At 35.6% G+C, this 17,958-nt stretch overlaps 1 protein-coding gene across 5 annotated transcripts in view; it reads right to left on the minus strand.

Moving 5' to 3' along the window:
- Positions 1–17,958, minus strand: part of zetaCOP (COPI coat complex subunit zeta) — a 257,001-nt gene that overhangs the window by 6,827 nt on the left and 232,216 nt on the right. For 3 of the 5 annotated variants that reach the window (XM_067094877.1, XM_067094875.1, XM_067094874.1), the window contains exon 6: positions 52–152. The exons of the other annotated variants lie outside the window; for them this stretch is intronic. In XM_067094877.1, the coding sequence (XP_066950978.1) occupies positions 52–152 (101 nt within the window). The remainder of the gene's footprint in view (positions 1–51; positions 153–17,958) is intronic. 5 annotated transcript variants of the gene reach the window in all.

Raw genomic sequence — 17,958 nt, forward strand, 5'->3', positions numbered from 1 at the left:
CCAGCAAGCAGCCCATTATCATAATTAACTAATCTTGTCAATGGCAGATACCTAGCTATAGAACTGGTGGGTGTGACTGCTTTAGAGGGGAGGGGTAAACATATCTTTGATCTGCCAACTAAATCACCTTTTCCAAACACTGCCATGCATGACTGTCAAGGCAAATAAAGAAGGAAGAAGAGGAATTAATTCACCTGCTCTGTAAGTACAAGAGTAATCTTACATTTGTCCTTAATCCCAATGTTACTCTCCACAAGAATTATTTGCAGTTTTCAGCCCCTGACATTATCAGTACCTGTCCTTAGGTGTCAAGTGCATTAGTTTGAGTCTCAAATCACTATCTGTCACCAGGGTGGCAAAACAAGTACTTTTGTTCCTCCAAAGCAACTGAAGTAGGGGCTGCTGGAACAGCAATGAAAACACATCAAGAGCAGAATCCAAAAAGGCAACATATTAAAGGAGTCTTCAACCTCAGCTGAATGGGAGAAGCAGGAACATTTCTGCTGGGGGAGGAGGGAAAGACCACAGCAAAGAAGATACTGATGACCTCCCAACTCAATGGTTGAAGAGATAATATTCTGACAGTGCAATTGCCTTATAACTTTGCGTGTGGTAATTCCTGCTATTTGTATTTTCCCATGAGCATGGCTAACACTCTAAGAAAACAACATAAACAGAATGGTTTCAGTATTTACAGTAAACATACTGATAAATTCCTTTCCAGTAATGAATCAAAAACTTATCTTTAACATTAAAACTATTATCATTAAAAGAAGTCCAACAGTCTCAATGATATATCACAAAGAACTACAACTATTCACATTAAGTGGCAATTACCAAGCACAAAAACATTAAAAATGAACAGAAAAACCTAAAGCTATTTTGCCGTATACATTTCACACACAAACAAACCAACAAAAAATTGCAAACATGAAAAAGCACCACCTGCAGTGACTGACCAACTGAATAAGCACTGGGAGAAAGCTTCCCCTTTCAGGGTGGTGCAATCACTTAGCTCCACTACTGTAGTTTGCATTGGAATAATTCTAAATTCCAAAAGTGGCCTGCTCACAGAAATTAACAATAGAACGACCTATTGCAAAACCACAGTTTATTCCCTCATATGGATATTTATACACTGCATCAGTGCTGTAACAATGCTACAATTATTCAACAGTGTAACAGAAATAAACACCAATATATAAAGCCTAAAAAAATGCAAATTTTCAGCTAAACTTTTTGTATCCTTCAGTATTATAGTTTTCTGCAGTATCCATTTACTTCGCCATACATTTGCAAGCATAAAGATGCCTTTATTTATTACACTATACTATTATCTTAAAATAAAAAGTACCGTATATTCCTAGCTCTGTTAAATTTATCAGTCTCCCAAAGATCATACAAAACTCTTATTACATTAGGTACACTACACCTAAAATTTAGTTCCAATATAAAAACTAAGTAACAGAAAAACATCCATATTTAGTAATAAAAAAAATTAAATACCTAAAGAATTATCCATAAAGTGAACTACAGGAGTTCTGACTGATATTTCTTATTAGACACCTTAATGAAAGCCTTTTTTCCTCGACACCATAAAATCAAAGCAGGCCTTCTCAAAAGATCAATTTGGATAGCACTCAAACCCTCAAAGAGTTACAGTCCCATCCCTTTCTTCATAAGCATAATCTTCAGGTATTTTTCTTGTTTTTTTGGTTTTATTGTCATATACAGTAATGCTTTAATGTGCTCAAGATATATGCTTCACTTGTCATAAGATAAGAGGTTATAAAATTTGTCTAGTTATATTTTCTTGTTTACCAAAAAACTACAACTGAAAGATGGATGAACCCATTGCTTACAGTTGCCTATGGCTTTAAAGGGTTGTCAGTCAATAAAGACTGGACCCTACACTACAGTCAAACCAAAAAGACTACAAATATGTAGTACAATTTAGACTCCGCTACTTTTCCCAGCTTTGATTCATAAAACCCTGACCTAAGTTGGGTTATCATGTAGTTGTGACAAGACACGTTGCCGGATCTTCCTTATATCAGGGTACTGAGCTTAACACTATTTTTCTGCATACCTAACCGTGTATGTGTACACTGAGCAAAAAACTGAAATTTGATGATTATTAGAGGATGATTTATAGTAAAGTAAAATTACAGTAAATGAAGAATTAAATCATACATTAAACTGTTCTGATAACAGGGTAGGATAAGGATGATTTAGTTTCTAATCAGCTAAATGAATTATACAAATGCCCAATATCTAACCCAGACTCACTGATGAAATTAATAATACAATGCAATAAAAAAACAGTACTTTTATTGGCTCCTCAAGTGAAAGATTGTAAATTAAGTCTTCCTTCTGGGCAGCCCATGGGAGGGATAAATGGGATTTTATGACTGGATTAAAGAACCCAATTGAGGGATGCAGATAAACTGCACTCAGATTTTAAGTCAGGAAGAAGTTTGGCAATGTAGTTAGTAACAGCCATGTTTGTAGTCATTTTGGTTTGACTATAGGAGCAAAGCTTGACAAACTTTCATCATGCTTCAACTGCACAGATATCACTTAGTCCAACTTCAACCTCTAAGTTCTAAGAAAAAGTGAAACTATAACCCCATCATAGAGACCTCCAGGGTTTGTGGTTGCCCCTGATAATACATGAGGAAAGATGAATCTAAGAGTCTGTAAGGATGGTCCTTTAAAGCAGCACTACAGCCTCTCTAGACAATCAAATCACCAGCATCCGTAGCATAAACATCTCCTTAGACATCCATAGCACCAGGAATAAAAGACCTATGGGACAGAGTATTTTGACACAGGCATCTCAACAGAGATATGAATGTGACACTGAAATAAGTAGCATGCACTATTTATGGTCTAAATATTTCAAGTTACTTTGATATCACGGTTCCATGTAAGGAATGCCATTTTATAAAGACACTTCTTGCATTGATTATGTAAAGGAATTATACAGTAGTCATTGCATTTGAACTTCATGCACACATCAATATCACAATACCTCTCATACAGCAAAATGTTTTAAGTTATGGTGAAATATTATTATTAAGTACCAATACTAATATCCAGTTACATATACAGTAATTAATGTCAATTTCTTCCCAAAATTCAAGTATGAAACAAAAATGTTAAACAAAAAACCACACTAAGAGAAAAACAAGGCAGGCCACATTAGTTATTATACTAACATACAATACACACTTGGCTTTGTAATCAAACCAGAAAAAAAAGACTCAATCAACCCAGAACTGTAGCCAGGAACAAAAAAGAGCATACCAGGAAGAATGCAAGGGAAATCATTTCTGTAAATCAGAGAACCTTTGATGGACTGGAGTAGTTGGAAACAGCCGACTGTGAGGCAAGCCTGAACTTGAGCGACTCAGAGAATGCTTCTAAGGACAGAGAGAGTTATTTGGTAACAGTTAGCAATGAAAGAGTAAAGTTGTGAAAGATAACATTAAATTCTCAAATGAAGTCCTTTCCACAAGAAAGGCATAAATAACCAGCAGACCTCTTATAAAAATTTCAGAAGTGGTCAACGTTTTTACTGAAGTAGTCTACAATGACAAGTAAAAATGGTTCTCAAAGCCTCAGATGAAAAAATGTACTAAACTTATCTATCTATGCTTAAGTACTGATCTTGGAAAGTAGCAACCAATCTGCCTATATACCATGATCAAATATAGACAATTAATAAGCCAGTACATAGGAATGGTTGATTGATTTTGGACACCCAAAAATGTGACTAAAAATAAGCTTATGCATAGAAATGTGGAATTAAAAGTCAAATCACAATTAATGGTTTTAATCCTTAACAGACGGGAAGCATCATATGAGTACAGTATCTATAACAAGTTTGAGTGATGGATGGGATAACTCATATGAGTATTAATATTACGCACCATTCGGTTTGGATGAATTTAGCAGGAAAGGTGCTCATAGCATGTCAATGCTCCATAAATGACTTATGGCAACTATAATAGCTCAGCACAGGAGAGATGTCGATCAGTATGCCTTGAGATTTCAGAGGGGAATGTACTACCTCTCTGCAGCTCCAGGAAGTCTTTTTATTTATTTGCTCTTAAATATACCCAGGGATTACTGTTGGTTTTAGTTCTTATCTTTTATGATAGTGTCAGCTATAATTGTAATTTTGCAAAGCAAAGTGTAAAGAAATATTAGAAAAACATTTACAGTATACCTCACAAAAAGTTACTGCATCTCCCAATCTCAGTAGATCTCATAAATATTTTACAGTATAACAAGTATACTCGGAATTTGTTATTGATTTTAATTCTTATCTGCTATGATATTGTGAGAGCTGTAATTATAATTTTACAAAACAAAATAAAATAAATTATCAGAAAAAACATGCATAACTTGGTAAAATTAACGTATTTGATGAGTGTCTTGTAAAAGCGGTCCCACACAGGGTGTAAATAGTCATGTTCAGCTTCCTCTGGAAGGTAGGGAAAAATTTTTAGAAAATTTTTCTTACACCACGTGCATTTGCATACCTTCCTCTTTCCACTGATGTGTTTTTTCTTAAATTGGCCAACTTTAAAGTTTGCCTGGCCTGGGGGTTTGCTTGATATACATTTAGCCCGTCCCTTACGGGTTAACAATGAGAGCACCCATTAGACTTACATTATCTCCTAAATATGAACATGCCATTTTATTAGTTGTATGTAAAACAAAAAATTAATGACTGACCACAGGCTGACTACTCAAAAAATTTGTTGAAGCACATCTACAACCACACTTTGGTCTGAAAAATAGATCTTGGTACTAATACGATTATGCCGAATTTCTTAAAACAGGATATAGTGGCAGAAACATACAACATGATTACAGAAATTAATATACATGTAAACAAGTGTAGGGACTAAGAGTAAGAGAGCAGAAATTGAAATAACATTAAGAAAAGTGATAGGGACAGACTGAAAAAATTATCCAAAAGGTTGTACAGGAATGGAGGATGACTTTTGAAGAGTACAAGCTTCTATCAATAAATTGGTATGGCAAAAAGGCCTCCTTAGGCATCACTAAAGAAAGATGAGGGTACAGGAAGAGACAGAACCTGCAGGACACTGAAAGAACAACAAAAAGGTTCTCAAGTATCATCATCAACCACTACAGTATTATAAATATATGGACATATTAAACAAATCAGTTTACAGAAGAGAAGAAATCATGAGTAATTTTAGTCCCCCTCCACTGAATTATTATTTTAGGCATCCTTTCCAAACCAGGATTCCTTAAATTTGACTCCTGGTATCCTTACCAAACTATGACACCTTGGAGTTCTATGTCAACACACACAGCTCATATTCACAGAGTTAAAGTGGCTTAAAAAATTAATACTGCTCTCAGTAAAACTGAAGCTGGTAAACCATGACACCTCTACCATTTCATATCTGTAGATCCATTTACTATACTATTGTCATATTCCAACATCTTAACAAACTGACATGGAAAAAATTTCCATGTAACATTAAGAAAAAGATGCCAGTAGATTTTAGTTAAAAAATATAATCCATACCACCAAAAATCCTCAAAAGAAATAAAAACCTTCTCAATTCATTAAGAAATCGAGGGAAAAGCCCAAAACTGACCACAGAAATACATCAAGTACAGCCATGTTCTGCTGTGCCTCAAAGGGAGACAAATTAATGTTTACTAGCCCATTGTAAAAGAATTTCTTGAAAAACACCTTAATATAAATTATGAACTACTACCTAACCAACATGTTTTCAAGATGTAAGTTGGATTAGAACTGCACTAAAATAACCAAACAGGTAATTCAAGTGTCAACTTTATATTAAATATTCAAAACGCAAAAAAATATATGTTGTATTGCATACCATGAAAACAACCCAGCAACTAAGACAAAAATAAGGCAACCCCACTAGGAGAAAAATAAAAATACCACACATCAATACTATGCTCTAGATTACCCTTAACTAAATCACGAGCCAAGATGTGTTACCATGGGAAAAAAGAAAGCAATTCGAGCAGGTCTCTGAGCTCAAGTATGTTCAAGAAACAAAAAACATTAGTTCATCACAAGCATGCATCAGCAGCCATGCTAGACTTACATGGGATAATGAGCAGTGGGGGAATGGGGAAGAGAGGTTTAAGGAGCGCCCATTAGTACTTGCACCAGCTAGAAGATAACATCTATCATAGCTCAACATGAAATAATGGGTTCCTACAGCTTTTAAAGTAGTTGTACTGTACTAGGGTCTAAACACCCAAAAGATTTCATATCAAACATACATACATCACTTGGGAAGGCAATGACAGTTATGAAATGAGATTCATTAAAAATTATATTCTTTCTTAGGCTGATAAGTCCGGAAGAAGAACTCAGTATGCGTCAGTGCTGTGTCATATTACATGTTCATTTCCAAAAGTACACTACGTAATTTGATAACAATAATGAACAACTGCAAAATGCACTAAATATCCAATTAAACTTCGGAAAATAATGAATAAAGATAAAAAAATCATAAATAGTCAGAAATCCTATCAATCCTTCATGAATACAGTACTTTATGAAATAATCTGATGATAGGGTACCTCTAGAAAGTATGAAGAGATTATATGACATTTTCAAAAACATGTAAATGTACTGTAAAAATTTATATACATTCAATTAGAAACACCACTTTTGTATTGAATACTGAAAAAGAAAACTGCAAGTATCAAACATATTTCTCTCCATGAACTTGTATTTAAGATCCCAAGGGATTTTTGTAGTACATGTATCACAGAATGTTAATGGGCAAGATATTACCAATGTAAATACTAAAAAGAACCATTCTCCTTCCTGTATTTTTGGAAGGTACTTTTTCAATTGGAAAAATATAGCAAATGATGAAAATAATTTTCTAAGGAACTATTGTAATCATATTTGCCGACATAGTAAGAAAAGGTCAAGGAAATTTATTGAGTCCTATACAGTAACGGTTAAGAAACCTATGGGCTATGAACAACTGGTTTCAGTGACAAGTAACTAATCCAACCCTTAGACAAACAAATACCGTGTTCTCTTCAAACAAAGTTAAGACTCAACAAGTACAACAGCCATGAAAAGAAATATATTACTTTAACCCTTAAACGCCTACTGGACGTCCTTAAACGCCTACTGGACGTATCATACGTCGACTAAAATTGTCTGCTGGGTGCCAAGTGGACGCCTCACGTCGACTACAAAAATTTCAACCGGTCAACTTTGACTCGACGAAATGGTCGAAAAAAAATGCAATTGTAAGCTAAAACTCTTACATTCTAGTAATATTCAATCATTTACCTTCATTTTGCAACAAATTGGAAGTCTCTAGCACAATATTTCGATTTATGGTGAATTTTGAAAAAACTTTTTCCTTACGTCCGCATGGTAACTCGCCAAAAATTTCAGAAATTCTTTTCATCATTTTGTCGTAATTTTTGCACTGTTTTATATTAGCCGTTACATAAAGTTTTATATATGAAAATGTGCGCAATTTCATGTAAAATACAACAAAATACAACCCATGGTTGTAGCTTTTATCAGTTTGGAAATATTTTCATATAAATCTCGATAACTGCCAAAATTTCAACCTTGGTCAACTTTGACTCGACCGAAATGGTAAAAAACGCAATTGTAAGCTAAAACTCTTACATTCTAGTAATATTCAATCATGTACCTTCATTTTGCAACAAATTGGAAGTCTCTAGCACAATATTTCGATTTATGATGAATTTTTTAAAAAAACTTTTTCCTGACGTCCACGCCAGAAATTCTTTCATCACGTTGTCGTAATGTTTGCACCGTTTTATATTAGTCGTTACATAAAGTTTTATATATGGAAATGTGCGCAATTTCATGTAGAATACAACAGAAAATAACTCATGGTTGTAGCTTTTATCAGTTTTGAAATATTTTCATATAAATCACGATAACTGCCAAAATTTCAACCTTCGGTCAACTTTAACTCTACCAAAATGGTAAAAAACGCAATTATAAGCTAAAACTCTTACATTCTAGTAATATTCAATCATGTACCTTCATTTTTGCAACAAACTGGAAGTCTCTAGCACAATATTTCGATTTATGGTGAATTTCTAAAAAAAAAAAAAAAACTTTTCCTTACGTCTGCGCTGCTGATAACTCGGCGAACATCTCAGAAATTCTTTGTCACGTTGTCGTAATGTTTGCATCGTTTTACATTAGTCGTTACATAGACTTTTATATATGAAAATGGAATTTCATGTAGAATACAACAGAAAATAATTCATGGTTGTAGCTTTTATCACTTTTGAAATATTTTCACATAAATCACGATAACTGCCAAAATTTCAACCTTCGTCAACTTTAACTCGACCGAAATGGTAAAAAAACGCAGTTGTAAGCTAAAACTCTTACATTCTAGTAATATTCAATCATTTAACTTTATTTTGCAATAAATTGGAAGTCTCTAGCACAATATTTCGATTTATGGTGAATTTTTGAAAAAACATTTTCCTTACGTCCACGCTGTAACTCGGCGAACATCTCAGAAATTCTTTTCGTTATGTTGTCGTAATGTTTGCACCGTTTTATATTAGTCGTTACATAAAGTTTTATATATGAAAATGTGCGCAATTTCATGTAGAATACAACAGAAAATAACTCATGGTTATAGCTTTTATCAGTTTTGAAATATTTTCATATAAATTACGATAAATAGAAAAAATTTGACCTTGGTCAACTTTAACTCGACCGAAATGGTAGAAAACTGCAATTGTAAGCTAAAACACTTACAGTCTAGTAATATTCAATCAATTAGCTTCATTTGTCAACAAACGGGAAGTCTCTAGCACAATATTTTGATTTCTGGTGAATTTTTGAAAAAAATTTTTTAAGTCCATGTAATTCATGGATTCATGCATCATATTGTGATAATATTTTCTGTGTTGCTTTGATCGTTTTACAATTTGTTATATACCAAAATCATCGCAATTTAGTGTACAATACAAAGAAAAAATAATCCGTTAGCTTTAACCGTTTTTGCTCACAGCGATTTGTATACAATTATATATGAAAAATTTTTTTGCGCTGTCATATATTTCAATATTTATATATGATAATGATATTTTTTCATTTCTGATGGTTGCATACTAAACTTCAGGCAATGACAAAAAAAGGAGCCAAAATGAACTCTTAATCTTAAAAACTAAGCGTGCTGTGATTTTTTGAAAAAAACTTTTTTCCGCTTCGGCGCTAACTCCCGAACGCCGCCAGCATACGGGAGACGTTTTTGTAAATAGAGGCTCGGCGTTTAAGGGTTAATATTTCATCGGTTCTCTTTCCCAGTACATACACAGACAATGCAGAAAAATAGATACAATCCAATAAAAAAAAAAAAAGAATTAAATATCAGCAGTTGTCTCTGGATGGAAATATTTTACCAGTTATTATAACTACCACACTGTAGACCTGCTGGTAAGTATAATCTATATTGCAATACAGTCACCACCAAACTTACGAACATTCGTGTTAAGAACATTCAGAAATATGAACAGACAGGGTCACAAGTTAAATTATGTTTGGAGAGCTCCCCTTTGCCAGCCGAAGTTCAATATTTTGCTCTGCACGCCTATTCTGCTAGTAAGAATTTTTGCAAAGAACAGAATAACACAAGGAAGAAGAACATGTTTCTTTAACCTCCTTCCCTGCTTATCCCCATAGTCTCATGATTAATTGCCGTGTAATCTTTTTACAATAGTGAGAACACTCGTTCATACTAGTAACATATTCCTACTTATTTCTATCTTCCTGATCTAACTCGTTATTTGATGAATTCCCATTTTTTATATTTCCTCTCCCCAAAGGAAACATTTAGTTTGTATTTTTGTAAATAGATGGTGGTGTGCACTGCTTACTTTGTGAACCTCTAATGCTGCTCCTGTGAAATTCTCCAATTTCATAACTTTCAAAGCATGGAGAAAATATGACAAATTTTATAAGTAATTTGTATTTTTCCTAACAAACCTGAGGTCATTAAACTTTTGCAAGGTGATTATGGTAATAGCTCATTATGTCTCTACTGAGCACTGTGTATTGTTTTATTCTGTTAATTTTTCTCTTCTTGCTGCTACAACACAATCTACAACAAAGCTGAGCATTCATTGTCTGCTTTTTTTTTTATTCTGTTAATTTTTCCCTTCTTGCTGCTACAACACAATCTACAACATAGCTGAGCATTCATTGTCTGCTTTTTGTTTTTTTTTTTTTGCTGCTACAACACAATCTACAATCACGATTTCATTGTACTTTTTGTTTTACATGATTTTATACTGGACTCTCTGTGCACAACAACTGGGTCATGAGGGCTAATCATTCAGTATCCATGGGTCAAACAAGTGTGATCAATTCCAATACAAAGTAAAATGGCTTCCTTATAGCATTCTTTTCGGTTCAAAGAATACCATAATTCAACCATGGGTCCGACCTGTTTTACTGTGTTGTTTTCAGATGCATTACCCCATAAACTTCCAACTTGCTAAACATGACATTTTTATAATAAAAGTCCAAAGTTTTTATATAATTACGTTGTAGATAATTACATAGCTAAACAGTTTCCTCTTACCCCCACGGCAGCTTAGATTGGAAAAAATTTACAAAAACAGCGAACCTTATCTATAGAATAGTAGTCTGTGTAGGCGATCAGCCAGTCCCACTAGCAGAATACTGGAACGACCCAGCAAACAATTCTCGTTTTTTCGTTTTGCCCCCTTTTTGCATCTTATGTCCATCAGTTGAGTACCAGGGAGTTGAGGATGGGTTCCAGTTTAATAATTATTTTGCAAGTATATTTAAAATTTTGATTTTGTTTTTTTATAAAATGTTCATTTTTATATAAGTTTTCTTACTAATTAGTGATTTTGATTGATTGATTTCCCAGATGAGGGCAGGAGGTGAGGATACATGGACATGGTCTTCTACTTCGGAATTTTTTTACCAAAACATTAAGTTTTTTGTCATGTAATGAATTTGAATTTAGAAAAGATTTTTCTTTTTACGAGCTCTGAATACAAAGCGTGTTGGGTATGGTCCTCCTCTTGTTTTGTTGTTTTGTTATGTTTTTGTCATTCCTTTTAGTTAATTTCCCTTTAAGGCTCTTCAGTGTTCCCAAGAAGGGTTACAAAAATTCGACTCTCCCGCCTGAATTCCTACATTCGCGACAAGTTTCGGTGAGTTAGTCTCCCAAGCGGAAAAAGCGTTTTTAAAAATCATCAGCACGCCTAGTTTTTAGATTAAGAGTTCATTTTCGAAGGGTCATTTTTGTCATTGCCTAGCCCAAAGTTTAGTACAACAACTCGGTCTCATCAGGGATTAAATGAAAAAAAATATCATTATCATATATCCAATATTGGAAATGCGGAGCAAAAAACATCCGTAAAAAAAAAGCGACTTATAGAAATTGGGCTTCGTATACAAATCGCGCTGTAAGCAGTTGTTTTCAATGGCTAGGTTAGTGGATACAAGCTCTCTCTTCCTCCTAAAAGGAGACCAGAGCAACCAATCAGTTTTAAAAATCTCGGATTTGCTGAACGTGTCTTGGGCTCCTTCAGTTCTGACAGACCTGGCTGAAAGTGAAACTGAGATATCAAGAGTGTGTCCACGGGAAATATTAGTCTAAAATTTGATCCCTCACATCTTAGTGGTTGACTGTCAAATGTCCAAGTCAGTCCCCAATAACTATCCTCCCCATCACACAAACTCCCAGCGGGTGGGGAGGATATTCTCAACACTAAAAGTACAGGGACTTTTAGTCTGTTCCATATAGTTTTTTGGAGGCCATGATATATATTACCTTGAAAACTTCTTCCCCCAAGAAGATTCACAAAGTCTGTTCTATAATGCATAAACAGGGGAGGTTCAAAATCGAGCAGGATCAACCAGGTAATGATTGCACTTTTCTCCTTGGCATGCAAGAACAAGTGGCACCTTTTACCCATCTTATTCCTAGCCAGATTCTCTATCAAGGACAACGCAGTCGGTGGTCCCGACAGGCCTACCATTGGATCTGCAAACAAGCCGACTGCTCAACAACAAGCTCCTCATTACTAGAGCTTGGACCCTATAAACTTCAATGTCATTAGAAGGATCTGTTTTCAGTGAACTTGTTGTTAAAAAGGTCCTTCAGCAAACTTGACTCAAACTCTGTATTTTCTGGCCAAGAGCAGCTGGTTTCCTCTTTTTGTTTTTCATCCAATCCCAGTCCAAACTAAAAAGTTGTACAAACTCAGACTGTGTCAGCTTCCTCAAAAATCCAAAGTGCCCTGGCTTTGTGGACTTTAGAATGCTCAAGGGAACGTTGATCCTGTCAATACCAAATCAGATAAAAGTCAGGCGACTCAGTAGATTAAGAAAGAGTTCAAGAAATCTGAGGCTACAGTAATGAGAGCAATCCTTTGGGATCACTGTTTGGGAAGGGGAGAGAGAGAGTTAGCTACAGTCAAGCCCATCACGAAAAGTGTTCTTGTATGGTTTCAAAATTGCAGATCTTCTGCTTCCACCTAAAGCAGACGTCTGAGGCCAGTAATCCATCCACCCCTGGTTTTAAATGACCTTTTTAGCCTTTGTTCGATAATCAGTCTTACCTTTCCTTGTTGGGAAAACGATGTTTTAGAAAAGCCTAGCAGTAGCTAGGGAATTTCAGAGCTGTCTGCACTCTCTAGGATACTTCCTTCCATCAGTGGAGGTTTTGCTGATTCCTCACCCCTACCTTCCTGGCCAAAAATAAGAATGAGCATAGGTGGTCGCCTTGGAAGCAAGACTGTCCCTGTGCCCAGTTCATACTTTGAATTAGACAGGTCCTAATCTCTTCTGGGCCTCCTCTTTATTGAAGGGGGTAATCTGTATGTCTGCTATTAGACAACAGATCCTTTACTTTATCCCAGGCTAATCCAGTCCAAGGGATGATATTAGAGCTGTGGCCACCTCCACACTAATAAAAATTTCAGGATCTTACCACTATTTTGATTTGAAGTCACCTTGGTTTTCAAACGTCAATGAAACCTTGAAGCTCTTAAATTCTCAAGATCAGACAGGGGACGTTGTTCCTCCCTCAGGTTCCCTTTCTAAAATTTATCCACTGCCTCAGAATGTGTGACTTTCAACTGGCTGTGTTATCTATATAAATAATTTTGTTATAAGGTTTTAATTATTAGTTATTTTGTTTATAATCATTTTGTCATTAATTTTTAACATCAGTTTCTTCTGTAAAAATAAAAATTAAATTTCTTTTTTGGACCTTTGGTCATAGAATTAATTATCACAGTTTAAGAATGATATTTATTTCCTGTTAATTTTTGACACTTTTTTATCCAGAAAAGGGAACTAAAACTTTGAAGGACCGTTTTCTCAAAACATAAATTTTTAGTAAACATCATTCTTTAAAATGCAGCGGTGTTTTGTGTGCTCCTTGAGTAGTATGGGTTTGGACCAATCTACTTTTGACTTTGGGATCTCTAAGGATTTAAATCACCCTTTTAACTCCATCTGATGGAGCTCGCTCTGGGGTAGTAACTCCAGATTAAAACAAATTACCTAGAAATAAGTGCTGAATTTTAATATTTTGAGTTTCCAGAAATAGATTTTTTTGTCAAAATCCTTTTTATGATAAAATTTTTTTATATATTTTACCAAGTAATTAAAATTTCTCTTTAAAAAAAAATTCATATCTCAATATAAAAAATAACAGAATAAACGACCTAGCAAAATTCTCATTAGTTTTATGCCTTATGTCCATCAGAGGAGGAGGATGGGTTCCATATGTGTTTTTATTTTGTTATAAAATGTTCATTTTATAAATAACTTCATACCATAAAACCAAACAGGAGGTGGGATACATGGAGATACCCAAAAACATTTGTAAAATTTGAATAGAAAATTTTGGCTCTGAATACAAAATGTCGTTCCTTTTAGTTAACCCTGGCGAAGCCCTACAAAACGTATGCCAGCGGCGTTCGGTGAACAAAATTTTTTTCCTTAGTTTTTAAGATTCCAGTTCATTTTGGCTCATTTTTTGTCATCCTTTAATGCAACCATCAGAAATGAAAAAAATATCATTATCAATATAAATATTGTTAAATATGTCGCCAAAAAAAACTTGTATATAATTGTATCGCTGTAAAGCAAACGGTTAAAGCTAATGAGTTAATTTTTTTAGTTGTATTGTACACTAAATTGCGATGATTTTGGTATATAACAAATTTTAAAACGATCAAAGCAAACAGAGAAAATATTATCACAAAATGATGCATGAATTAAACACGCATGGACTAAAAAATTTTTTTCAAAAATTCACCATAAATCGAAATATTGTGCTAGAGACTTCCCGTTTGTTGAAAAAATGAAGCTAATTGATTGAATATTACTAGACTGTAAGTGTTTTAGCTTACAATTGCAGTTTTTGACCATTTCGGTCGAGTTAAAGTTGACTGAAAGTCGAATTTTTCTATTTATCGTGATTTATATGGAAATATTTCATAACTGATAAAAGCTACAATCATGAGTTATTTTTTGTTGTATTGTACATGAAATTGCACACATTTTCATATATAAAACTTTATGTAACGACTAATATAAAGCGGTGCAAATATTACGACAACGAGACGAAAGAATTTCTGAGATGTTCGGCGAGTTATCAGCGAGCGTAAGGAAAATGTTTTTAAAAAATTCACCATAAATCGAAATATTGTGCTAGAGACTTGCAAAATGAAGTTAAACGATTGAATATTACTAGAATTAAGTTTTTTGAAAAATTGCATTTTTTACCATTTCGGTCGAAAGTTAAAGTTGATAAAGGTTGCGTTACGTGATTTGAAAATAAATTACAACCATATTACTAGACTGCGCACATTTTCATATATAAAAGTGTTTTAAAACGATGCAAACATTACGACAACATGAATGAAAGTTTTGAGACCATTTCGTCGTAAGGTTTTGTTTTGACTGACTTCCAAATGATTGAATATTTTTTTTATTATAATTGCGTTGATTTATATGGAAATATTTTATGAAAATATTTCAACTGATAAAGCTACAATCATGAGTTATTTTTGTTTGTATTCTACATGAAATTGCGCACATTTCATATATAAAACTTTATGTAACGAGCTAATATAAAACAGTGCAAACATTACGACAACGTGTGAAAGAATTTCTGGCGCGGACATAAGAAAAAGTTTTTTCAAAAATTCACCATAAATCGAAATATTGTGCTAGAGACTTCCAATTAGTTGCAAAATGAAGGTAAATGATTGAATATTACTAGATCGTAAGAGTTTTAGCTTAAAATTGCGTTTTTACCATTTCGGTCGAGTCAAAGTTGACCGAAGGTTGAAATTTTGGCAGTTATCATGGTTTATATGAAAATATTTCCAAACTGATAAAAGTTACAACCATGGGTTGTATTTTGCTGTATTGTACATGAAATTGCGCACATTTTCATATATAAAACTTTATGTAACGGCTAATATAGAACAGTGCAAAAATTACGACAAAATGACGTAAAGAATTTATGAAATTTTTCGCCGAGTTACACCATCGTCGTAAGAAAAATTTTTTTTCAAAATTCACCATAAATCGAAATATTGTGCTAGAGACTTCCAATTTGTTGCAAAATGAAGGTACATGATTGAATATTACTAGAATGTAAGAGTTTTAGCTTACAATTGCGTTTTTGAAACCATTTGGTCGAGTCAAAGTTGACCGAAGGTTGAAATTTTTGTAGTCGACGTGACGGTGCGTCCACTCGGCACCCAACAGACAATTTTAGTCGACGTATTATATGTCCAATAGGCGCTTAAGGGTTAAGAGAGGCTGCAGTATAAAACTGCACCTGGTTGATGCTCGACTTAACCTGTAGTGGCGTGGTGGTAGAGCCAAGGGTCGCCTCTACTTAAGTAGGAGCTTTGTATCGGAGTGCTCCAATGGCTACCAAAGCATCAGTGGAAGATTACGCAGCTAAGGAATTATCCAATAGCTAGCAAAACTTTAATAGGTGCCCTTGCCCTGGGTGCAAAAAAAAACAAACCCAAAAAAAAAAAAAAAAAAAAAAAAAAAAAAGATACACTGTTATCTACACTGAAATAACACCACAACCCATAAACTCAGAGTGGTGGGTGCTCCAGGTACTTTGTACGTCCTGGCTCTTAAAAAACTCTATACCTCACCAGAAGGTGAAGGGATAGTATGAGAAAATCTTATGCTTCCTCCTGCCATACCATGCCAGTCACTATCCTGTGGTACTGCAGAATTTACACGCTACTTAGCTGGTGCCAGTCTGGAGTTGGCGTCAGGCGAGCTTTGGAAGCTCCAGGATTAGTATAAATATCGCTGGTGCCAAGCGAGCTGGGCACCAGCTGAGCTGCTGGGAGGTCACGAAAGCCTTACGCTCTAAAGTTGGCACCAGACTGTAGCTGGTGCCAGGCAAGCTGAGCACCAGGGGAGTCCGAAGCTCTGGGTGCTGGGGGTTCTATAGCTGTGGCCAGGAGAGCTGGATGCCAGACAAGCTGGCAGCTTGTGGCTCTGGAAGCTCTAAAGCTGGAGAGAGACTGTAGCTGGCACCCAAAGAGCTGGGTGCCAGCAGAGCTAGAAGCTGAAAGCTAAAGAAGTAGAGGCTGCTCAGATGACCTTAGCTTTCACTAAAAGAAGGCAAAGTTGTTCTTCTGAATCCGATTGTTTCAGAAATTCTCTTAAGGATGAAGGACAATGTGATCTAAATCCAAGGAAGAGGGGGTTCTTGACCAAACATCAAAGGACAAGAAAGTCCTCTAGATTATCAAGTCCTGTTCAGGTAAATATCTAAAAACTCCAATTGGATAGAGAGTTCACTCTTCCCTCAGAGTTGGTGAGCATTCCTGGGTGCTTGGAGCATGCGCTGGTGCCAAGTTGTAACTAGTTTGTCAGGCGAGCTGGACACCAGGCGAGTTAGGAATTCGGGAGCTGGACAGAGCTCCTGGAAGCCAAGGATGTGCGTTAAACTCTAAGGGAGAAAGAACGGATCCATGTCTAAGATGGGTCCTCATTCTTGGCTAAAGTCAAAGGAAAAAATGAGGATAGCACATCTCTTGCTTCCTAGCTGGGTGTGGAAAAGGGTTGCGAGGTCTTTGAGAAGATGAAAGATCTAGGTCTCTGTGCTTAATCAGAGATAAGCATAGATCGGTACCACTTCAAGGAAAGCGAGAAACAAAGAGGTAATCTGCAGCAGGGTCAGAGGTATCTAAAAAGACGAGACGAAGAGTCTGAGACCCCAGCTTTGGAAGACGTCCACTAAGTCTGGGAGGTGGAGGAAGAGGGTGATTTCTAAATCTTGTAACAGCCTCTGCAACACGCCTTGAAGACTCTTCCGAAGACAATCTAAGGACAGTCTGGCGCCTGTCTGGGCAAGAGCGGACCCCCCTGGTAATATCTCTGAAGATAGGTTGTCTGAGAAGACACAGTTTGGGGAAAAGATCTTGAAGAGTCCACCAACAACTGTAAGTAACTGGAAATTGAGCCTGAGACTGTTCAGCACTTCCTCGATCATGTAGAAGGTTCCTTGAAGAAGCAAACAGGTCCAAGGTTGGCTTGTTTCATACAATAAAGAGATTCTGACAACCCAGGATTGAAAGGCCAAGATGGGAAGGACAAGCTTCTGACGGCCCAGTACATCCTTCGATGCTTGGTCCCTGAATAAATCAAATGACTAGAGGACTTGATTGATATGCCAAAGGAGGAAGAACTCTGCTGATTGGTTGAGAGGGAACGCCGGATCCAGTTCCCTGCTTAAGTAGATGTGTTAGGACTGAGGTCTAATCCAAATAGACTACCATAGAGCTAGGGTCGAGCAATACTAGAGCCTTAAGAGAAACCGCTTTAGTTCTCCAAAGAATAAGCGAGGTTCC

The sequence above is a fragment of the Macrobrachium rosenbergii genome, chromosome 51 (assembly GCF_040412425.1).
Source record: "Macrobrachium rosenbergii isolate ZJJX-2024 chromosome 51, ASM4041242v1, whole genome shotgun sequence".
Classification (NCBI taxonomy): Eukaryota; Metazoa; Arthropoda; class Malacostraca; order Decapoda; family Palaemonidae; genus Macrobrachium; species Macrobrachium rosenbergii.